General features: G+C 33.0%; 1 protein-coding gene across 3 annotated transcripts in view; it reads right to left on the bottom strand.

The window, feature by feature from the left end:
• The window catches only part of LOC143226132 (CCA tRNA nucleotidyltransferase 1, mitochondrial), a 30,624-nt gene extending 5,378 nt beyond the window's left edge, over positions 1 to 25,246 (bottom strand). The window contains exons 1-6 of one of the 3 annotated variants that reach the window (XM_076456691.1): positions 25,149 to 25,246; positions 20,219 to 20,628; positions 19,785 to 19,979; positions 17,729 to 17,855; positions 5,618 to 5,703; positions 5,139 to 5,246 (exon numbers count right to left, since the gene is read on the bottom strand). In XM_076456691.1, coding sequence (XP_076312806.1) covers positions 5,139 to 5,246; positions 5,618 to 5,703; positions 17,729 to 17,855; positions 19,785 to 19,979; positions 20,219 to 20,558 — 856 coding nt within the window. In that variant the 5' untranslated portion in view covers positions 20,559 to 20,628; positions 25,149 to 25,246. Of the gene's footprint in view, positions 1 to 5,138; positions 5,247 to 5,617; positions 5,704 to 17,728; positions 17,856 to 19,784; positions 19,980 to 20,218; positions 20,629 to 21,142; positions 21,265 to 24,420 lie in introns of those variants that run through there. The other 2 variants (XM_076456692.1, XM_076456690.1) reach the window with 2 other exon arrangements.
• Between the last annotated feature and the right edge of the window lie 997 nt (positions 25,247 to 26,243).

Raw genomic sequence — 26,243 nt, 5'->3', positions numbered from 1 at the left:
TTTCCAACTAAATAAGTGTCATAATTAAGCCTTTGTATAAGACAGGAAAGAAATAGATGTTTGGAGAAGACAAATAAATAGGTTATTCATCATATTTAGCCCTTTATTTGCCTGTTTGCTTGTTGTTAAGTATAAAGCTATGCAAGGAGCTATCTGTGCTATGCCCTGATTTTTAGTGTTGTCTCTAATTACTGCTGCATCACTAAATGCATTCTTGCATAGCTTTATACTTAACAAGCAAACAGGCAAATAAAGGGCTAAATATGATGAATAACCTATTTATTTGTCTTCTCCAAACATCACTTTTTTTTCTTTAAATTTGTTTAATAAAACGTCCTCCTATCATTTAGTGTTGTAAGTCTCTAACTACTGCTGCACCACTAAATGATAGGAGGAGATTTTATTTAGCAAATTTAAAGACAAAAAACATGATGTTCCAAAATATTCACCTTGACAATATATGATTCAAAAACACAATAACTAAACAGGAAGACAAAGATTAAGATAAAACATTTCTTATACTCAGATATATATCACTAGTCTGGGAAACACCAGTAAATGCAAAACATATGGTTCACCTGTACAACACTACATAAGGTAAAAACAACTAGGTATCATACACTGATTAACTCTTTCACAATGAGTCATGGATGAAAGACCATGTCATTGTGTTTGTTGACTTGTATTCAAAATTTTATTGAGCTGATATTTTATGAAGTTATGTCAATAAGTTTGGTATCAAATTGTAGATTATAATTCAAACTTTAATATTACATAAAGTTAATTTCTTAATTTAAAAGGAAATATTAAAAAACACCTACATGTTTTGCAAGTCATGTGATATGTTGAATGCAGCACTGTTTAAAATTAGATGTTTGTGATGTCAATGTACGATGTTTACAGTTTCAAATTAAGAACCAAAATTACTAATATTGTCAAGGAAGAATATAAAATAAGAACCTCATATCTTTTTATTTTGCTGAGATATGGCTTATGAACTAAATCAAACACAGTAGCCTCATTCATCTCTTTCTGTTTTTTTGAAATGGTCCTCTTATATACACTTACTTCAATATACAACACAGGAATAACCAATCGAAAGCTTAGAAATGACCCCTAGTGGTTTTCTCAGCCATTTTAATCTGTTAAAAGACTACCACATTCTTTCAAACCAATATTTCAAGGAGGTACATTATGTTTTTAATCTGTTCATAGTTTCATATTTTTTTTAGAACTAAATATGTTAGTTACTAAGCCTGATGAATTACAGTGGAATTCTACAGTATCAGTATAGTTATTTACGATTTTTTGGTTATTCATCTGCATATATAATATCTAAAAATATAATTTGTTTCATATCCTCCACATGCAAAATTTTAAATGGCTTAGCAGCCTACATCTGTCAGCAACTAAGTTCAAAAATTGTAGCTAAAAAAGAATTGTTTGCTTTATTTCTTTATTTATAATATAATGTATAATAATTGAAATGTACATTACAAAATGCTACTCCACTGAAGCACAGTAAAAACAGATTAACTTTATAAAGACTAACATTCATTTTTATATTACTGGATATGATAACACGAGTGTATGTGCATCACACCAATGCAAGTTATTTAATGTTAGCAAAGCACAACTAAAAGGTCAATATAATAAAAAATATTTAAAGTTATGAGACTTGAGCTAGTTACACTAAACATTTGTATTTTCATTTTATAATTTGTAGTCATTCTTGCATAATTTACATTTATTTCCTTTTTTCATAATGATTACAAGGTCAGTCAAATTGGCATACCTTACATAGTTAGGCTAGAGAAAATAACAGACAAAATACAAAGTCTTATTGAAAACAAATGTTTGAAATGCATTTAGGAAGTTTTAGAGATTACACAAATATTTGAGATTTTTGGCACAAAGAATAGTTTGTTTTGTTTTGAATTTTGTGCAAAGCTACATGAGGACTATCCACGATAGCCATCCCTAATTTAGCAGTGATAAAACTAGAGGGAAGGCAGCTAGTCATCACCACCAACTGCCAACTCTTAGGCTATTCTTTTATCAATGAATAGTGGGATTTACCATCACATTATAATGCCCCCACAGCTGAAAAAGTGAGCACTTTTGGTGTGATGGGGATTCAAACATGTGACCTTCAGATTACAAGTCAAGTGCCTTAATCACCTGGCCATGTTGGGCATAAGAAAAAATAGTTTTTTAATCATAACATGAAATCACTTTGCACTTAGACTAGTAATGAAACAGATATGATATTTTGACAAAAAATCTTTAGTAAAAATACTTCATTAAAAAATCTGATTTTTTGTGCACAAAAACTTCTAATCTTTAATAAAAGTCTACCAAACTTTGTGAAGGTACACATACTGCTTTAAAGGTTATAATATAAATACTTAACATGTGGAAATGTGTATACAAACTTTTGTGTATTATATCAAGCCCATTGATAAAAGGTTAACCAGAGAAAAAGACTACAGTACCACAATGCCAAACAAGCACATAATATACAGATAAAACATTTTTAAAGATTACCAACTGCAAATTGTACAGTCATGTATACAATAATTCAAATGTAGATGTTTCTAAACTACAGAAAAAAGATTCACAAATGAACCCACAACAAGAAAATATCCAACACTCTAATATAACAACACCCCAGCACAAACCAACAAAGAAAAAGCAGAGGCCTTCATACATCAATTACAAAACACATTTAAAACACACAATGACTCGGACATGAACAACTATTACTACAACAAAATAAAAAACTACCTAACAAATAACATAGAATTATATAAACCACATTTTCCAGTCAACATTATAAACAGCAACACTAATAATACATGACTACAATACCCAACTACTCACCAAAAAAATCAAACTAATTAAACCTGAACAAGCAATCAAAAATTCAAAAAACAAAGCACCGAGAAATGATGAAATACAAACACTCTTCTCAAAAAAGGCACTCCAAAATTATTTTACCATCTATTAGCCATATTTAATTTATCTCTATACTCTGGATACATCCCAGTTTCTTGGAAGCAAGCTAATATTTTAATGTTCCACAAAAAAGGAAAACCAGCCAATAAATCAAACAGTTACCGACCAATCAGCCTGACCAGCTGTGTAGGTAAAATTCTTGAAAGAATAAGTAATAGACTCTCCACATTTTTGGAGATTAATTCAAAATTACCAGAAGAACAAAATGGATTTACAAAATATAGACAAACAACAGATCATTTAATCAGATTAACTGAAACAATAATACACAGCTTTAATAAAAAACAATGCACTGTCACCTGCTTCCTTGATATCGAGAAAGCATTCGACACTGTATGGCACAATGGTCTTCAGTTACATATTTATGAAATGGGACTACTGTGTGGAATTATTCGCTGGTTATTTAACTATATGGAAAATAGAAAATGTAGAATAAACATAGAGGGAACTTTCTCGGTGTTCTTCACTCCAGAAGCTGACATCCCTCAAGGAGGGGTGGTTAGTCCTATTCTCTTCATCATGTATGTAAATAACATACCACTTAAAGACCCAAATCATGGATACGTGTCGCAGTTTGCTGATGATGTAGCAATTTGTAAAAGTGCCCCTACACCAGAAATAGGTGCCACTAATGTACAACCAAAACTAAATAGATTATGTGAATACTGCCAAAAATATAGAATTAAAATAAACACAGCAAAGACACAATTAGAAATATTTTAAAAATCAACAAAACATCAAAAAGTTCAACCCCAGATCTACATGAATGGAGAGCTTGTCCAAACTGCTTCATCTGCAAAATTTTTAGGATTAACATATGATTCTAAACTTACCTGGATAAAACATGTAAATAGCATAAAAACTAAAATTTGGCAAAGAATAAACTATGCTAGGAGTCTAATTGGTAAAACTATGGAACAACACCAGAAAACATAATTAAAACATACATGACATACATTAGACCAGCAATAGACTATGCAGCTCCTGCATGGATCAATGTAAGTGTAAAACAAATACAAACCAAACTCCAAACACTACAGAATACACTAATTACATCAGCATACAGAGTACCTAAAACCACTTCCTCAATGTTCATGCACAATTACTCAAATACATAATCAATACCAAATAGACTTCTACATAGTACAATGAAATATTTTGATAAAAATTGGCAAAAAAATGAGTTATTATGTGAACTAGAGAAATATTGCATATATGATGGAGAGAGACTTAAACACCTTTTCCCATTAAATTTGTACATCAGATCTTTAAGATAATTTAAAAAAATGAAAGAACAATATAAATGGACATTGCCCTGTAAAGGACCAGATATAAAGTTATGATATTACTTCAGCATTCTGTATTTACTATTAATGTATTAATCAGGCCATTCCAACTAAGTAATGGAAGGAGGAAGAGGTCTAGTATACTCGACCCTCCTGGGTATACAAATATATATTCCCAAACACCTAGAGAGAGAGAGATAAAAATTTTAATTCCCTGTAATAATGTAATCAGAAGAAAAGATATGCTTGTTTTAGTTATGTTTTAGGCCAACTGCTCTGAGATAATAGTTCATTAGGCAATATTTTTTGTTATTATTAATAGGTTTTTTAAAAAATGTATATCACTTCTGTGCAATCTGAGAGTGAATTGTATGCAGTATGATCACAAAAATATGATAATAGAATAAAGAATATACAATAATGAAATTTGTACATCTAATTTTTTGTTTAAGGTTTAGTAATAATGTATAATTTTACAGCCCTGAACTCATAGTAAAGTAAAAATAGAAATCGAAAAGACTTTCCCAATTATACTTTAGAAAAAAAAAAGGATAATTCTTTAAACCCTCAATATATTACATACTAAGAATTTTTTTTAAATATTATAAACACGACTACTCAAAAATGCTACAAATTTGGAGGACTTCTACACCTGTCAGACTTTCTCCAAAAAATAAGGGGGAGAACTCTTACAATAAACCTTATTCTCAGCCATCTTGCCTTTCACAACTTTTTAATGTGGCAAAAATGAAAATATAACATGAATCTTTTAAGCACTGTTTTGAATTTAAAATATTTTAGAAATTCACTCAGTCTGAAAACATCAGAACTCACCTATAAAAGGAGCTATTCCTAAATCCAACATTCTAATAATTAGGTCTTTACTGTAGTTACCCATTAGAATTTTCTTCAACTCAACCCAAATTCTTTCACCTGATATACCTGAAAATAGCAAATTAAAAGTGATGAGTGACATCTTTAGTTAGAGTGAATTTGATCACATTTTCCTTTTACAAAATGCATAATTATCACTAATAATATTAAACATTTTTTAATAATTCCCATTTTCCTTTACTGGGAAGAAAAAAAAGTAAATTACACTTGCTAATGGTACATATATTTCTCAATTTGATAAATCCCATATATATAAATAACCTTTAATTTTAATGGTTTTTGAAGAATGGCAACAATCTCTGGTATTTTCAGAACTGAAGATTAATTAAAAGTTGTTTACAAGTTTTATCTCTCCAGCTGGCTTTTGATGTAATGAAACAAAATATAAAATATACTTCACAGATAACAAAAATATTCACCTTTTAAACCTCCAAGGTTTTCTCGAATAGCTGTTAAATTTGTAGCCTCATGATTATCTGGTTCAACAGCAATCCTTCCATAAAACCTTGTCCAGAAAAAGAATGTTAGAAAAGTTACTTCAAAAAAAAAAACATGAGAGAAAAATTTGTTTCCAAAAGAGTCAATACAGTTCAAGATCAAATGGCAGTAATTCTGTATCTAGTTTAGTATTCAATGTGTTCAGTGATATCTAACAAGGACTGGTTGGTTGGTTGGTTGGTTGGTTGGTTGGTTGGTTGATTTAGTGTTTTATGGGCTAGGCTATCTGTGCCAAACATCCAGTAAAAAGGTAAAAGTATAGTAAATGTAGTAAAATTCATAAAAGGAAGTGAAGGTAAAACAAAACAGCATTTAAAACATAAATAGCATAAAACCAATATTGATATCTAGTCTACAATGTTAAGAGAGAAACTACAGTCATAAAAGTTGTAAAGGACTTTCTGCAGCAAAATGGTAATTATCATAACCCACCAGGAAGACTAAAAGGTAAGTACAAGAACCACCATCAGTCACCCAAGTTATGCATCATCATGGCCTTTGTCATAAAGTAATAAAAGTTTTAAAAGATGTGTAGCAAAATTTTAATAACTCTCCAGGATGACTAATGGGTAATTCAAACAGCAGCATCAGTCACCTGAAGTTGGCCTTTCCAGTTCTGGTGTTGAGTTATTTAAAGCTATGGCCAATTTCTAATTTCAAAACAAACTAGAGAGACTGTGATTCTTAAAAGGGAACCACATTAAAAAAGTTTTGATGTATAAATTAAAAAACTTAAGTGGCATTAAAAAGATTAATGGCCTTTAAAAAACTAAAAACTTTATCAAGGTTGATAGTGTCACCATCACCAATAACACTGTCTAACGTTACAGACAAACCTTGGGACCGAATATTTTTAAAATGGTGACATCGTTGAGAGTCGTAATGACATCAAGAAAGTGATCTGAGTGTCACACAAACAACACACTGGTGCATCAGATCCAGATAAAAGAAAACAATGAGTTAAAAAAACTGTGACCAATGCATAGTCTAGTTAGAACAACTTCCTCTTTCCGATCCTCACAAAAGCAAGACGGCCAAAGTCCAATATAGGGTTTCATTTGGAAAAGCTTGTTTTGCATTGTTCACTCCAAGTCGACTGCCAGCTAGCACGTAGCCGAGCCTTGAATACAGAACCATACGTAGTCGATGTATGAAATAGGCACAGCGGTGATAGTGCCAGAGCAAATAGATTTATTTGCCGTGTCTGTAAGCTCATTCCGGCAAATACCAACATGGCCTGGTATCCAGAAAAACAGGATAGAAGTAGATGTTAAAGAGAAATTGGCCAGTTGGTTTTGAATATTGGCAAGAACAGGGTGTGAACCAATGGGAAGCGATTCCAGGGCCAGTAGAGAACTAAGCGAGTCAGTGTAAATAGTGCAGTTGGAGTATTGCTTAGCTTTTATATGATCCAGGGCAAGAGAAATGGCATACAGTTCAGCAGTTAACACAGAAGCTGTAGAGGGGATTCTGCATGTGACTACCGAACCACAACAAACCATGGCAGAGCCCACACAGTCACCTGATTTGGAACCATCCGTATAAATAGAAATGAAAAGATTGTTCAAAACATGTTCAGTAAATAGAAGACAGTATTTCCAATCAGGAGTATCTGCTTTTTTCAGATGACTTAAAGAAAGGTCACAATTGGGGACTGTAAGAAGCCATGGTGGGATGGGCTGACCAGTGGATACTGCAATGTTATCCAAGGGCAGACCCAATTCATCCAACTGCACCTGGATATGAAGGCCAAAAGGAGCTATGATAGATCATCTGTTCTGAAAAAGTATGGCCCACCAATGAAGAAAAACACAACCCCAGGTGAGATGCTCTGGTAAGAAATGAAGTTTCAAAGCATATAGTAAAGACAGTTGCAAACAGCAAAGGTGCAAGGAAGGTTTATGAGACTCTACATATAAGCTCTGAACTGGGGAGGTGCAGAAAGCCACAGTGCAGAGTGGAAGTCCATGATAATGAATGGGGTCCAGCATCTTTAAGGCCGAGGGTCTGGCAGAGCCATAGATCAGTGATCCATAGTTGAGTTTCGATCAAATGAGAGCATGATATATCTTTAGCATAGAACATCGATTCGCTCCCCAAGTGGTGGTAGAGAGGACACAGAGGATGTTTATTGCTCTTGTACTTTTGACCCTAGCTGCTTAATGTGTGGTATAAAGGTCAGCTTACAATCAAAGGTAAGTCCTAAGAACTTGGTCTCAAGGACCACAGGCAGCACAACTTCATCGACACGGAGTTCAGAATCATGGTGAATACCCCGTTGGCAGCAAAAGTGCATGCAAACGGTTTTAGAGAGAGAGAAATTAGAGCCATTTGCCATGGTCCACTTTAGTACACGATTGAGGGCAGTTTACTTACATGAAATGTGAAAATCGTCAACATAGAGCCCGTTTGTGACAATGGGATGGAATTGTTCGGTGATGGTTTTAATCTTGATACTGAAAAGTGTGGCACTCAAAACACAGCCCTGAGGGACTTCAAGTTCCTGTATAAAAGAACAGGAAAGTGTCAAACCCACACAAACTTGGAATCTCCTGTCCATTAAATATTTTTTAACAAAAATGGGCAAATGGCCATGTCACCCATATATATGGAGGTCTTGCAAAATGCTATACCTCCATGTTGTATCATGAGCCTTCTCAATGTCAAAGAATATCCAGAGAAAGGCTTCTCCGATTGATGTTTCAAGTCAAATCAGGTGATCCACGGTGGAGTGTTGTAGTCGGAACACACATTGGGTGGGCGATAGGAGGTTGTTTGATTCAAAAAACCAAACAAGATGAGCATTAAGCATCCTCTCTAAGGTCTTACAGAGACAGCTTGTCAAAGCAATTGGATGGTAGTTTGAAGGAATCTTGGGATCCTTCCTAGACTTAGAGAAAGGTAAGATAATAGCCTGGCACCAGGCATCAGGAAAAACATTCTCCTGCCAGAGCCAGTTAAAAACAATTAAAAGAATATCAAGAGAAGCAGGAGATAGATGGTGCAGCATTTCATAGTATACATCATCAGCTCTAACCGATGTACTGCCAGACCAATGAAGGGCCAATTTCAGTTCCACCAGTGTAATGGGATGATTATAGTCATAGAGACAATCAGATCGAAAGTAAAGAGGTGATTGCTCTGCCCGAGTCTTGATGGCTAAGAAATTGGAGGAAGAAGCAGAAGTGCTAGATACCTGGCAAAAGCTTTCACCTTGAATATCAGCAATGCTCTGGGTATCAGCCACTTCCTGGCCATCAGAGAGCAAGATTGAGAGAGGGACAGAATTATATTGCCCACTGACCTTTCAAATCTTGTCCCATATGACTTTGGAACTGGAGGAGAAAATATGCCAGTTCTGAACTTAATCCAAGATTCCTTCTGGCTTTGATGTCTTACTCATAGGGCATGTGCACTGGCCTGCTGAAAAGTGATGCGGTTTGAAAGTGTGGGATACCTACAGAAAGTATCCCAGGCCCGTTTTTGAGGCTTCCATGCCATGTGGCATGCAGGATTCCACCACAGATGAGGATATAGTGGAAAACATGTTGAGGTTTTAGAAAAAAAATTTATTAGTTGCTTGTATACTACAGTCAGTTACTGCTGCCACACAGTCGTCAATTGATGGCTGACAGACAATGGCAGAATCAAGTTTTGCAAAAGCAGTAAAAGAGGCCCAGTCCACCTGATCAATCTTCCACCGGGGCACATGGGTTGGGTGGCATCGACCATGGCCAGTCTCTCTCAAAATTATAGGAAAATGATCACTGCCTTGTAGATTATTGTCAACCCTCCATGAAAAATGGGAGAATAATGAAGGGGAGCAAACTGAGAGATCAATAGCAGTAAACAACTGACTACGTGCATGAAAATAAGTAGAAGAACTAGTATTGAAAAGGTTGTGATTGGAGAGCATATGCTCTACAGAGTGACTCCTCCCATCAATATCAGTACCTCCCCAAAGGGGATTATGCCTATTAAACTCTCCCAGGATTAGAAATGGAGATGGCAACTGTTCAACAAGAGCATCAAGGTCTGATTGATCATAGGTGTCTTCAGGTGACACGTAGAAAGTACAAACAGTCACGGTATGACCCAAGGAAATGCTGATTATTATGGCCTCCAAGGGTGAGTTGAGTGACATAGGGTGGGCAGATACTGATCAACCAACAGTGCCACCCTCCATGCACCCGTCCATCACACAGCCTGTCATTTCTGTACAAAGAAAACTGCCGAAAGGTGACTGTATCGGAAGGTTTCAGAAGTGTTTCTTGTAAGGAAAGACAGGATGGTAGGAAGGTATCAGTGTTTTGATGTCATCCAGATTAGAACGTAAACCTCAACAGTTCCATTGTATCAAGGTGGCCATTTTTAATGACATGTAGGCAAATTGGCTGGAGAACCCTTCTGTTTACAACGTCTTTTTTCCTTACTGTCCTTATGCGGGGTAGGTTTATCGACCTCCATGAAATCTGCCCTGGGTCAATTGAGCAGGTCTTTGTTGATGGAATGGGAATCCAGTGACTGAGGACACGAACAAATGACTGTTTGGCATCTTGGAGTGGGAAAAGAAGATGTATCTGAAGAAATGCCTGTAACTGGAACCAAAGGGTGTGGATCTTGGGGTTTATTGGAATGTATGAAAGGGACAGAGATGGGTGTAGAAGTTGATTCAACTTTTGTAACCATGGAGGTCAAAAGGCTTTACATTTGTTTTGAGAACAATTCTCTTGGAGGCACAGAGAGATCTGTAGTTGTGGAACGAAGTGCAACAGCATATGTCCAAGATGAAGTGGTAAACCGGAATTTTTGAGCCTCAGGTAAGTAATATAATGAATCATTTTCAAACATTGCACCTCTTTTTCCTCCAATCATTTAGGGCAAGAGTGAAAATAGGACAGGTGAGAGCCATTGCAATTGACACAATGTGGATCTGCTTTACACTCATTGGCATCGTGGTCCTTGTCACCACAACGAGCACATGTCAGGGAATCACGACATGACGTCTTTGAGTGACCAAACCTCTGACACTGGAAACATAGGAGAGGGTTTGGAATGTACGGCTATACCCTGCAATTTATATAACCTGCCTTGATGGTGGAAGGTGCACATGGTGATGTAAATGTCAAAACGAGGATATCTGTCGGCAATGTAACTCCATCTTTGTTAGTGGAGATGCACTTCACTGCAGAAACTCCTTGAGTGGAGAAACCAGTGAGAATCTCTGACTCAGGGATGTTCTTCAAATCCCTCTCAACAATAATTCCTTGTGGCAAATTCAAAGTAGCATGGGGAGTAACCTCAATGGCTGTATCCTCAATCACCTTTGAATGTAAGAGGAGTTCACTGTGTTGAGATATGCATGTTTCCACCAATATATCTCCAGATAGAAGCTTCTTTACTAATTTTGGAGAGCCAGCAAATCCCTACAGTCCCTTATGAATAAAAAAAGGGGACATTTCCCCTAAAGATTTCTCTGAAAGATAATGTAGGATAAGAAAATGAGGTACAGCTGGTGGTACAGATATTGAAGATTGCTGATCAGAATCTTCAAGGCATGGTCATTTACTTATTGACTGTTTTTTCACTAATTTATATAAATTTGTATTTGGAGGATCTATGGGAAAAAGAAAATTTTGGTGCCCACTGACCCCACCCACCATGGAACCCTACGAGAGGACACACTACAATGTCATGCATCGACACTGCAGCAATGTCAGAGTTTTGTGAGCACTATACCCAAACACCAGCATCAGACACAATGTCCACAACACCTGTTGAGAACTTCCAACACTGGTACTTGGTTTACCCTAGCACAAGTGGGCCAGCCAACTGACCAAAGGGGGCCCACCCAAAGACCGCCTGTCTTCAGGAATTCAAGGCCAAAGTGGTGTGTTAGGATTGGACCCCTCAACCACCAGGATCCTCTCCTCCCTTTCACGAGTTGCCACACAGGGCAAACATGTGGGTGGATGTTTAGATCCCAGAGGAGGTAAACTGAAAGAACAGAACCTTCCCTGGGAGGTCCTCTCACCACATACAGGAATGCAAACTGAGGGGTCTAACAAGAAATGAGAACTGAAAGTTAAAAAAGATTGAAGATTGTTGGCTACCACACAATGTTAAAAATGGCATTCCAGTTTGCTGTTGTCTGATTTTGAGCTACAAAAAGATCTAGTGACACTGCATGTAGAAGTCATGAGTTAAATTTCTACATTAACATTTTGCTATTAAAATCAGTGCATTATATATCCATCAACATGGGTGTCTATTATGAATTAATAAACATGACTAAAAGTGGGTTTTGTTTAGGCCACCCATAATTCACTATGTGCTGCACTAAGTGCAACAGACCATTTAGAATGTACTCATAAAGAAGACAAGTTCACCCAGTAACATTAACATGATAAATCCAAAAAATGCCTATGAGAGAGATTCTGCCCCATCAAAGAGGGACATTTTTAAACAGAAGATCAAGTACTCTTTTATTTTTGTGGTATTATATAATTACTAAACACTGGTCTATTTCTGTGCAGAGCTATACAAATGTCTAATTTTAAAAGACTAGGCTACAAGAACAGCAGCTGGTAAACAGTAGCCACCACCAACTTTTGAGCTACTCTTCACTGACCAAATAATGAGATTTGATTTTCATTCTTATAGCACACTCACAATCCCAAAGTGAGAAACACACTTTTGTTATTGCATGAACTCTCAGATTCACAGTCCAGGCACAACCAATCACTAGTCCATTCTTGGATCATCAACATAGAGAATATTAATGAAAATGTTACAATGCAGGTAATGTAAAAAAATGTTCATGTTAATGCACTTTTTCTTGTAAATACACACATTTTAGATGCAGACTAAAGTTACCTTTTTCATGTTGCTCTTTTTATAATATTTTGTCTCCATTTCAATTTGATTTGACACAACAACATTCATTGTGTTTCCTGTGGTGTAATGGACCGAAATATTCTGTCCTGTTTTTATGGAAATCAATGGTTTACAATTTGACATGGATGAGTATCATCAATTAACAAAAGGACCCTGTGGCAGAAAAACCAAGGAAACATCATTTGGCAACTCAATTAAATGTAGAAGTAAACTCAGATGTTACTACAGTTAATGAGTAAATAATGATAAAATTGAAAATTCTTCCATACATCCTTCATAATCATTCAACTGTTAATGTGAGCATTGATAAAAGTTAAGATATTGTTTATAAGAACACAAATTCATTCACATTTATTTAGTGCTCTTAAAATTCATAATGGATTGGTTCTTTCTGGAACAAAATTTTAAGCAGAATGCTGTAAATATTTAGACAAGATTGTGCAACACATTAAAACAACAAAATATAATAGAAAATACATGGTTAGGGAAATAAATGGCAAAATACCCTCAAAATGGTAAAAAAAACAAAAACTTTTATCATTTTAAAGGACTTTATTACTAAAACAAATAATAAGTATCAATTATAAATATGTTAATACTTAAGCCATATACTACCACTTCTCACTTAGAACATTGTCAACTATTATGAATAATGATTTTATTGCAAAAATCACATTTAGAAGAGTGAATCTTTTCCAGTATAAATCAATTATTTTTGTCAGCATACACTGAAAGCTGTTCTTCATTTGTCACTTCTTAAAAGTTGTTAAAAGTTTGTTGGAATTAAAAATTGTTTCACAGACAATAGATTACTTTGTTTTCTGCATGATTTAGAAGGCTTCACAACCCATGGAAAGAAAATACTTGAGGAATTTTGCAAAAGTAGGGATGCTTTCACCCTTTCACAATGAGGTAGGTACAACATACACAAGTTCACTTACACATTTGCACAAGTATTTGTACTATAACTTTGAATACAGTATGAATACAAAATTTTTAGACTTTTAGTCAAGGTTGCAAGTATTTTGTAAAGAAAAAAACATATTTTGAAATATATTTACTAAAGATTTGTTTGTGAAAATAGAGTACATTTCATAACTAGTCTGAATGCAAAGTTGTTTCATGTTACTATTAAAAAAAACTATTCTTCATACCAAATATCTCAGATATTATTTGCTTAATCTTTAAAACCTCCTAATTACATTTCAAATGTTTATTTTCAGTAAGACTTTATGTTTTGTGTTATTTTCTAAACTCTAACTATGTGGGATTTGTCACTTAACCAACCTTGTAACAATCATAAAGAAAAATATGAAAATACATATAAATTATGCTTTTTTTGTGCTAGAATAACTACATGTTACAACACAAAAATACAAATGTAAGTCTAAGTAGCTTAAGTCTCATAGCACTATATATAAGTGTATATATGTAAATTTTTTAATTGACTTTCCATTCATGTCTCCCTAATACTACATAATTTGCAACAATGTGGTGCATGTGCATTCAGATCACGTATCCAGTTATATAAAACTGACCTTTAATCTTCCCTATCTTTGCTGTGTTTTAGTGGACTAGTATTTTGTTATGCACAGCCACATTTCAATTATACTGTACAACAAAGTTTTTGCTTCTTGAACAGTGTTGGGTGGTCCTTATAGATTTTTGGCAGCTGATCATAAAAATCACATCCAAATTTGCCCATCACATACCATTTCATCAAAATCTTCAGTTTTGCTACAATGGAAAAATGATATCAGGGTGACTGGAATCCATCAATGCTTGCTGACTACTGTTGGACACTGCAACGTGATGCACCAAACATTAAATACAAACGAAAATCAGAAGCAAAACACTTTTAATTATGTTGAACTTAATAGCGTATTAGAAACATAAATGCAATTAAATACGTTATTGCCGGTAAACAGTTAACTGTCTATTTCTCAGAGTTCCTACGTGATGAAGCAAAACCACAACTATATTTGTGCATACCCACCAGGTACTTGTCACAATCAGCAAAACATTTCAGGAAGCAAAACTTTTGAAAAAAATTGTTGTGCAGTGTTATTATACATATGTATAAAGGTTATTACTATTTAGAAATAGCTTATTAAACTTGTTTTTCTTAAAATATAGAACAATAAATCAAGAGGTAAAGCAAATAATTATCTTGTTTTACTACGACCTTTTTACTCAGTTGCTATGGGATATAGGTTGCTAAGCTTTGCACTTGGAGGATATCTAACAAATTTTTTATGTTTCACATAAAAGTTGAATAACCAAAACATCCTTAATAACTTCAGTGATACTGTAGACTTCCACTAATTTATTAAGCTTAGTAACTACGATTTATTTAGATTTTAAACATATATGAAACTTCGAGCAGACTAAAAACACAATGTACCTCCTTGAAAACTTGGATTGAAAGAACTTGCTTGTTTTTCAAAGATTAAAATGGCTGAGAAAACCACACTAGTGACATTCTAAGCTATTGAGAGGTTATTCACATGTCACATACTGCAATAAGAGTATAAGTGACCATTTAAAAATAATGTAAAGAGTTGAATGGATCCACTGTGTTTCATTCTGTCCATAAGCCACATCTCAGCAAAATAAAATAATGTGAAGTTTTTATTTTATATTCTAGCTTGTTAATATTGGTAAGCTGAGTTCATAATTTGTATAGAATTACAGGCTCAGTATTTTAACATCACAAATATCTAATTTTAAACAGTGCTGCATTCAACACACTACATGACTCAATAAAATCTATATTTAAATGTGTTATTTTAATATTTACATTTAAATTAATAAATTAACTCATACATAAAATTAAGGTTTGGATTATAATCTACAATTTGATTCCAAACTTATTGACATAAATTCATAAAAGAGTAGTTCAATAAAATTTTGAATGCAAGTCAACAATCACAACAGTATGGCTTTTTTAACCCTAACCAACTGTTAAAGGGTTAAAAGTTTCTACTTTCCAAGGTATTAAGTCTTTAAACTATCAAAAGAGGTATTATCTAGAACCTAAGAAAACAAAAGTTCAAAGTTTAATACAATAATCATTACATTCAAAGTTGGTAATGTTTGAAACAGAAGATGTATTTTCATTTAAATTTCTATCAGAAATGGTTAAAATAAAGTGATAACAAAAATCTCCAAACTGCACATGTAAATATCATCTGTTTAAAAGAAAATAAAAAAAGAATGCAGAATTCCCTTTAATTCAGAAAAATGAAAACAACAAGATCCATGGTCTTCAGTATCACATGCAAGTTATCTAAAGATGGGCATCAAAGAAAGTTATTAAACAGTGCATACATAAGACTTGCTTGAAAGGACATGCTACAAGATCCATTGTTCAGAATCTGAAGTTATACAAACTGTCAGCCACTAATACAAGAATTTTAATAAAATGTTAATTCTTCACAATTAACATACATTTAAAAGTGCATACAGTAGCTGAACCCTGCAACCCAAGAGAACAATACTGCAACAGAGCTGAAATACACATGGCATTTAACCAATCATTTTACAACAGTTCTGTTGTATATTGGCATTGACAACTCAAGCTGAAGGTTGAGTTACAGTCCTGAATTCAACAATAACTGTTTACAAGAAGTTTGAAAGTGAAACTTGTATAGGAAGTTTTTCCAGTATTACCTTAAGGTACTTGCAAATGTTTGACTATTTGCTGAAAGTTTTGTAATTCTTAGCCCAGGGTTAGTTGAATGTGAGTTTATTTAGATTGAAGATAGCCCTGAGTTGCTACTTGTTCAGTCTATGCTCAAATAGAAATTAGAAATGCGTGTAGGGCAACAGTGAAGAAGTTAGAGTACAAGTCAAACAAAATTAAATTTCCTGGTCGTATGTGTTAAAATTAGTATTGGTAACCCATAATATGTTAATAACTTTGGTGCTACTAATGGAAATGAATCACATCTGAAAGGTATGACAGGCATGATATATTCAGGTGAAATGAATTATTGTTAGAGGTATTGAACAGGTCTGCTAAATAACTGGAGATTTGTTCAAGATATCAGTTATGGAGCATTACTAAAACTCTTACTTAACTGCATCAATGTTAAAAAGAATAATAACAATGGGCATAAATGTAAAACAAGATGCACAATATTTATTACACAATGCAACACAAACACGTGTATCTGCAACTCTTCGTATGCCAGAAAATCACTTCTACTGGCTCTTCTGCACTCAACCATTCAAGTTAAATACATATAACAAGCTGTTCAAATGCCAGGTTCTGTAGTTTACAGGAAACCCCATAGAAAATCAGCATGACATGTATACCCACAACTGGTGACTCTCATTACAATGTATGTTGGGTCATAACATCTAGAGATCACCTGAAGAGCTGCTAAAAGACATTACTGAAAACATTCTTACACAATGTCATATTAACCAACATTCTCACTGGACAGTAACAAGTACTAATTATTCATTAAGATGATCCTTGTATCTTGTAGCTCTTTCAAGTTTTTTTTTTTATGGTACATGTGATTTAACCTAACACTCACAACATCCCTCATTATAATTATTTTCTACTATGTATGATTACTGTATTTATAATAACATCTCAATTCCAAGTTCACATTTCTTGTAAATAAAACATCAAGATAGTGTTAAGAAAAAACAATGTGAAATGCACAACCAATGATAAATGATACTTACCAAATAATTAAAAGTATATTACAAACACAACTGAAAAAAAAACATTGTACAAAAATAACATCTGCTGATCATATCAGGTTGTGACTGCTGGTGCACATTTGAGAAATTTCAAAGAGTTAAGTGAATGTAGTCACATTTCTGGTCACTTAAAGAGAGACAGTTAAAGTTTACTGATGTTTTTCAAAAATTAAGTACTGGGTTTAAGAACATTAAATGTTTTCTGTTCAACCACGTAGTGGATCAGAACAAATAATTTTTTCTTCTGTAATCTTTTCATTTATATTCTTAATGAATCAAAACTAACTCTGTTCGGTCTCTAAAAAGTATTTACTTCATTTCCAAAAAAATGTTCAACTCATAATTATATAATTCTGTTAAGAAGAGGCAAGTGAGTTTACTGACTTTAAAAAAGAATCATTTGCTTAACTTTGTACCTGAAGTATCGTAAAATACGAAGATAGTCTTCTTGAATTCTCTGTCTGGGCTCTCCTACAAAATTCACCCTTCTTTTTTCCAAGTCCTCAATTCCATGAAAATAGTCATAGACAGTCCCGTCCAAACCTCTCAACAAAAGAACACCATTACATACATCAAATACAAGATTTAATATTTCATTTTAGTAGTTCTATTCCTAAATACTAGTGAATTGTAGCATTCATTGCACAAGTCTGTTAATCCGAAATCACGGTGTTTCAAAGGAAAACTAATAATAATGTTATTCTTATGCAAAATAAGTAACTGAATGTAACATACATAAAAAGGAAATTAAATTGGAGAACATAATAAAATTTGTAATATTCAAAGTAGATAATATTTAACAGATGGGGATTCAGGATTTAAAATTTTCACCTGCAATTTAGCAAATTGCTAATTATTTTTGCAGTTTTTCTACTAAAGCTTTAAAGGCACTAGAAAATATTACTAGTACATATTACAGAAGAAATGTTTATAGGTTTTTTTACTGTTGAATATGAATGCACCCACAGTACATGCACTTCAGCCAAGATTTTGAGAACAAAATATTACTACATTTGTGATTGACAGGATTGTTTCACTTGCTAGTATCCTGCCAGAAAGGGATATTTTAATACCCATTTAAAGTGCATGGCAAGTCCAAATAAAGTACATTGGTCACCAGCTGACTCGCACCATCTGGTTTATATAGGTTTTGCCTGTCACATTGTTAGAAATACAGTGCCCAAATGGCTGCTCACTGGAGATAATAATAAAGTAGAAATCACAAAATCTGTACATATTTTTCCCCACATTTCTTTTAATTTTAACTTAAATAATAGGCCTATTGGTTTCTATACTTCACCAGCTTTTACGTTCTAAACCACAACTTTTACTAAAAATACCATCCTCAGCATTTGGGTACCATAAACATTGTTGATCCAAGCATTTGTGCCATAGATAAATCAGTTTCTGTGCAAAACAAATATTTTTATGCTTTGTGAAATGTTTAAAATAAGAACTGATACATGTAAGTAAAATGAGTTATAACATTTGAAAATATCTGAAAACATGATGCAGAAGAGATATATAAATAGGATATATACATCTTAATGTATATTTAATATATAAAATATTTATGATGCAGTGACAATTAATTTAAGAGAAAAATAACAATGCTGCTAGTTCAGTCCCACATTTGCTAATGGAGGGGGGTGGATTAATTAAGATTCAAACCTGAGATAAATTAATGAAACTTAGCCAATTCACTGAGCATTTTTATACTAGTTTATAACTTATATGCAAATATTTTTTTTCCACTTTCATACTTTCAAAACCTTTTTCATAACTACTTTCTACTTGAATATAAAATGCTACAGAAATATTCAAGAAAAAATGTTCAATAGGACACAGGTATTACCTACTCTACACAGGCAGGAAATTTAAAAATAATCTCATTTTGTATGAATTTAAAGCAATACATAAAAATATATAAATAATTACAAGTGTCAATAAATTTCCATGCCTATTAGCTACAATGACAAGATATCAGTTTTTCTCATGATTGAAGTTTGCAAGAAATTTAATCAGAGCTCACTGCAATCACTGAATGTTATTGAAAATTTATGTAACATCTTTACAAAACTATTATTATAACGGCTAAATAAATTCACACAATAAAAAATGAAGTGAAAAGACAAAAACATAAGAAATCATAGCAATATACAAACTGGCCTACCTAAAAACATGGAATTGATAGTCAGATCTCGTCTATTTGTATATATACAAACTGGCCTACCTAAAAACATGGAATTGATAGTCAGATCTCGTCGATTTGTATATATACAAACGGCCTACCTAAAAACATGGAATTGATAGTCAGATCTCGTCGATTTGTATATATACAAACTGGCCTACCTAAAAACATGGAATTGATAGTCAGATCTCGTCTATTTGTATATATACAAACTGGCCTACCTAAAAACATGGAATTGATAGTCAGATCTCGTCTATTTGTATATATACAAACTGGCCTACCTAAAAACATGGAATTGATAGTCAGATCTCGTCGATTTGCATCTAGCTGCCAATCAGTCGTGAATTCAACCTCTGCATGCCTCCCATCTGTTTTCACATCTATTCTCAATGTTGTTACTTCCAAGTTTTGTTTCTCATTAATGCGAACTGTCACTGTTCCATGTTTCTCTCCCTTAGTGTTAATCATTCGAACCCCTACAATGAAAATTAATTTTTTCTTAAAATTTCAGAAGCAATGTATGTGAACTAAAGTTATGCATGTAAAATTAAAAATGCACCAATTGATTTATAATATATAAATACATTAAAGTACAACTAAAACACACGCATAATATACAATATTAATTATTAAAAATTTAAGTTTAACAACACAAAGATCTCAATAGCTAAATCTGAGCTCTTTTTAACATGTTTTTTATAATAATACATTTTACCTTCTACTTGAAACATTTCTTTCATCTGATCAGGTGTTGCAGTAGTGGCAAAATCAACATCATGAGGTTGAAAATGCATCAGCAAATCTCGCACCGCTCCACCTGCTATTCTTAATTCATAGCCATGTCGGCGAAAAATATCTACTAGTTCTTTTACTTCAGGGGTGAAAATGGCTCGAAACTGAGGTAAATCAATTTTCATAGTGAATGGAATAATACTTGTACTCATAGGAACAAATGACAAGGACGTGTTTGGCAAACTACACTTGCTAGGTGAAAATACATGCAATTTGGAATGTACAGTCTTGAAAAACAAATTTGAGACTAATTTCCTGATCATAGGAAACTCTCTGATGGATCAACTTTATACTAAAGTATACATACTAGGTTAAATTCTTCTCACCATCCACCTGAAAAAAATAACAGTAAATGGTTTTGTGATCTTTCTGTTCTAACTGCAACTCTTCACTTTTTAAAGTCCAAAAATTTGAGAAGAAACAACAATTCAAATCTCTTACAACTGATTAATAGACAATTATGTGTAAAACAGTATGGCACAATCTCTATGTAGTGAAATTAAATATATAATACCACTGAAGTATATTTCTTTTATTGTATGCTAAAAGATTACACTCAGTTCAAGATAATCTACTGCTTGTGCTATAATTATTTAGCTACACACTGCACTCTATTTAAACATCACACCAGGTTTTACAATTATTACAAATGTAATTTGGTAATAATGTAAAACTTGACACCATAGATTGTTGCAAAGAGCTACTGAAATTGCCTAATGTTCAATTTCATTAAACTGGTTAAGATTTAATGTCAAATAAAGGGCATGTTGATTCATTGATACTATTTCATCTGCCTGAAAAATTAAAAACTCAAGGCCAGCCTATATCATCTAGATACTTATACAACCTTTTCTTTAACTCCTCTAAATGTACATCATCCATCACATCTGAAGATAACTTGTTTCAAAGGACAACCACCTTGTTAGAATAACTGTGTTTTGGTTGAAGATGACACCTACACTGCTAAAATTATAAACATCATTAAGTATTAAGAAAGATGAGTATCAACACTATCAAGTTCATTAACAATCTGAAAACTTCAAACCATCCCCCCCCCCCTCTTACTCTTCTGCTTTTCAAGAGAAAACAATTTCATAGATCTCAACTTGTCCTCCTATGGCAACATCTGTATCCCAAGTATCATCCTAGTAGCCTTCCTCTGTTACCTTTTCAACAGTACTTCCTAACGTTAGAACACAAGACTATACAAAATAATTCAAATAAGACCTGACCTGAAACCTATATGATAAAACTATAATCTCTCTATTTCTGTATATACAACCTAAAATTCAAATTGCCCTACCACTAGCAACAGCATGTTACTTGAATGGATAAAAAGACTTATCAACCAAAACACCAAAATCCTTTTCTTCCTCAAGTGTTAAGGTTATTCCCATTAAAATTATACTAATTATTTGAATTATGATATCCAACATGCACTGCCTTACATTTATTTGAATTAAAAACCCTTTAACATTTAGCTGACCAACTAAAAAAATAGCCCAAGTCCTTTTGTAAAGCAGTAGCATCTTCCTTATAGTCAGCAACATTCAAAACTTTAATGTGATCAGCAAATTATAATCTATTGACCATTCCTTCATTTATGTCATTGATGTAAATAAAAAGAGCAATGGTCCTAACACTGAGCCCACTTGTGACATTAAACCAGTTTGACTGAACTCCTTTTATAGCAACCCTCTGCCTTCTTTCATTAAACTATTTTCTGAGCCAACTTATCCACCACATCTAGTGATTTTTTAACAAGATTTTTTCATGGACACCTTGTCAAATGTGGTAACATCTTAAAAGAATGTCAAAAGCTTCTTCTCATAGTTCAATTAGTTTTATTATTTTTTTCATCTATCACTTATGTCTCTTTTCAATCAACAGATATCCTATCTATATCCAGGAGATAAAAACTAGACACTGTACTCTAACAGACATCTAATTTGAGTCTTGTACAAGATGATAATAATCATTATACTTTTTACAACTCAAACTTTCATTACTTCAATACAGAGTTGGTTTTTTAGTCAAAACTTTTTCCATTTTTCTACCAACTTGTAACTTATAGCTAGTCAAAGACTAATACTATTTCCTTTATTAAAAAAACTTTCAGTTAGCATTTACAGCACTATATTATACATATACACAAACACACACACACACTACAGTTTAGCAATTAACTATTTTGATGCTCACAACATATCTGTAATGTCTCTCATTTTTAATGAGTATTAGATCTGTATTGTAAGTTGAATGCTTAATCTGGTCAATTTGGATTAGAATAATAAGGCCAATAATAAGCCAACTGTGCATCAACTGAGTGATTTTGCACATTTTTTATATAATTTTCTTTACTGACTTTAGGAGGGGGGGATAAATATCACTGCTGATACAACACAAATGCCCGTGTACATAAAGATACAAGTGAATTTGGTAAATCCGGATTCTCAGAAATCATTTGACAAGATGCCACAAAAAAGGCTTTTTAAAACAGTTATATCTGTAGGCATGAAAGATAAATTGGCTCATTAAATAGTAAACTGGTTTGATGGAAGAAAGCTGAAAGTTCAGTCACACTAGTTTAATGTCACATATAGGGAACCCCAAGGCTTAATGAATGGACCTTTGCTCTTTTTAATTTACATTAATGGATAAATTAAGGAATGGTCAATAGATTATTTACATTTGCTGACTATGAAAAGGATTTTGTTGCTTTATAAAAGGATTTGGATTCTTCAGTGATTTAAACAAATAAATGGCAGATGGCTTTGAATTATAATAAATAAAAGGTTGTGCATGTGGAATATTATTTTGATGGGAACAACTTTAACATTGTTATGGAAAAAAAAAAAAGATATTGGTGGTTTAGTTAAGCAATCTCTTAATCCATCCAAGCAGTGTGCTATTGCTAGCAATGGGGCAAACAGGATTTAGTTTGCATCTACAAATATATATTGAATACATGTCTAAAGAGGTTACAATGTCACTGTGTTTAGTCTTGGGTTCCTTACCTTAGGAAAGACATTGAATTGTTGGAAATGATTCAGAGGAGGGTTACTAAAATAGTACCTGGGATGGAGAAGTTGTCATTGGAGAAAGATTGGAGTATTACATGCAATCTTAGGCTCCTTACTTTTAAAATGATATGAAGTATTAAAAAAGTTTTAAAAGCTGATAAGATAATTTGTGGGATGGAAAGGTTAAAATATATGAACTTTTTACTCTTAAAATATCAGATTGGGACATCTAAGATTGTTAAGGGAACTAATTGTGTTGATGTCTCTTTTTATCTATTTGTTAGAATGGTAGGATTAAGAGTCACAACTATAAATTCTAAAATGTTAGGAGTCATCTTCAGCCAAGACAACTATTTTTCAAACAAGATGGTTGACCTTTGAAACAGGTTACCTTCAGATGTTATAGATGCAACTAATTTATGGGAAAGCTAATTAAATATCTGAATAACAAAATATGACTTTGAGTTGTTTATTGTTTGGTTTAATAAAGTGTATAGGGTAGCCTGGATAAACAAAAAAGGTTCCTTATTTTTGTAAGGGGGCTGCATGGCTTAATGTATATGTGAAGTATTACTTTTTAATGCTTGTAAACCCTATAAGTCACCTTGTATACAGGAATATTCCAAGTTAATAAACAATAACAATTTATTAATTTGGAATATTCCTTTATACAAGCTGGTTTGTAGGATTTACAAACTATGTGTACTTAAAAACAAAATTAAAATAATATAACAAGTTTCAATATAAGCTTCAACCACTATTTAAAGATAAGCAAGGGGGTTGTAACTCAGTAAAGTAAAAAATCAAATATGCATAAATGAGCCCTATAAACATAAAAGTCCCAAGAGTCTCATCAGTTAATTTGATCATTGTACCAGAACAAAATTCAGACCTAACTTATTTTACGTTTATCAATAACAAATGGCTCACTGAATTACTATTTTGGTGCTTACTTTCCTGTGCACAACTCAATAGACTCTATATATGTAATTTTTCCACTATAAACATTACTTTATTTGCATCATATGCATATAAAATTAAAATACTAACAGTAACACCAACAAGAAGCAACATTTAATTCTATATTTAAAGTTTTACGTACCAGACTATAGTATGATTAACAGAACCAGTAGTATATGATTAAATATATTTCTACTATTGATAACTGTATAAATAATAGTAGTATTTAAATTTTCATAAACCATAACTAAAAAAGAAGTAAATATTTGATCAGTTGATGTATACCGTACAGTACTCAGTACTACCGTGTTTCTCCGATAATAAGACCTACCATAAAATAAGACCTAGTATGATTTTTGGGGATAGTTTTAATATAAGCCCTACCCTTAAAACAAGCCCTAGTTAAGAGTGGCAGGAAGAGGAAAGAAATAAAAAAAATTAATTTATTAATTAGTTTAATAGTTAGTTAATTAGTTTGTTTAAGTATTAATCGGTTAGTTTAATAGTTTAATAATAGTTTATTTTAAATGGTTAGTTTAATAGTTTTACTTTGTAACTTCATTTTTTTAATATATCAAAATAAGACATCCCCCGAAAATAAGCCCTAGTGTCATATTTTGGAGTGAAAATTAATATAAGCCCTGTCTTATTTTCGGAGAAACACGGTACTATCACTATTAATACTATTGAAATAACTTCACAAATTCTGTAGTTTAAACTTTAGCCTTATCCACCTTTTCTTATATTATACATAAAATTCCTAATTTTGCAAAATCTAATACTAAACGTAGCACAAAAACATTAACAGATTATTTGCTATATAATGTTTTAAATATGTACAATATAAACCGATTAATAATTTTACAATACCATTTCCAATCACGTTGCTGTACACATACGCCATCTAACAGAAAACGAAATATTATATACTTATAATTAAAAACAATATAAGTCTAATTAATTGTTAAACAACGTAATATTTTCTTTAAGACTTGTTTTGAATTATAAGTATGCTCTACTTCATCATAAATTTAAGCTTGTTGTCTTTAGCATAGTCATTCTGTCTGATGTAAAAATTAACTATTTAAGTAATGTTTGAGTTTACGTTACACACATGTGATATCTAAATATTTATAGGTCCAGCTGTAAAAAGTAAATCGATTTCTCTCAGTGGATTCAGCAGGTAGCCCGATGTGGCTTTACTATAAGAAGTAAAAAGATGCATGAGTTATTAATTTAGAGAATACATTTAGTATAAGAAGTTTTTTTTCTTTTCTGATCTTTATCGTTGCCTTTGATTCATATTTGAAAACTATTCGTCACTAAACTTTTATGAGAAAAAATAGGCTATACTTTCTGAATAATTACACATTATATCTTAGTTTATGGCAATCCCCATCTCCAATGGCTTAGTGTTAAACCTGAAGATTTCTGAAGCAGATCACAGATAGCTCATCGTGTATATTTGTGCTTAATAACAAATGAACAAGATATGCTCTATTATTTCTTTACTGTACTTTCAACTTATTAATAGTACTGGTTATAATGTTTTAATATATTCGCTTCCAACAGAACACTCGCCCGGCATGGCCAAACGTGTTAAGGCGTGCGACTCATAATCCGAGGGTCGCGGGTCCGCATCCCCATTGCGCCAAACATACTCGCCCTTTCAGCCATGGGGGCGTTATAATGTGACGGTCAATCCCAGTATTAGTTGGTAAAAGAGTAGCCCAAGAGTTGGCGGTGGGTGGTGATGACTAGCTGCCTTCCCTCTAGTCTTACACTGCTAAATTAGGGACGGCTAGCGCAAATAGCCCTCGAGTAGCTTTGCGCGAAATTCAAAAACAAACAAAAACATCCAACGGAATAGCTGTATATCTACGGATTTACAATGTTAGAAACCAAGTTTCATTACTTGTGGTGGGTAGAGCATAGATAACCCGATATGTAGTTTTGTGGTTTATT

Source organism: Tachypleus tridentatus, chromosome 9, assembly GCF_004210375.1.
Source record: "Tachypleus tridentatus isolate NWPU-2018 chromosome 9, ASM421037v1, whole genome shotgun sequence".
NCBI classification, from domain to species: Eukaryota; Metazoa; Arthropoda; class Merostomata; order Xiphosura; family Limulidae; genus Tachypleus; species Tachypleus tridentatus.
This window is presented reverse-complemented; position numbering and strand designations above follow the sequence as displayed.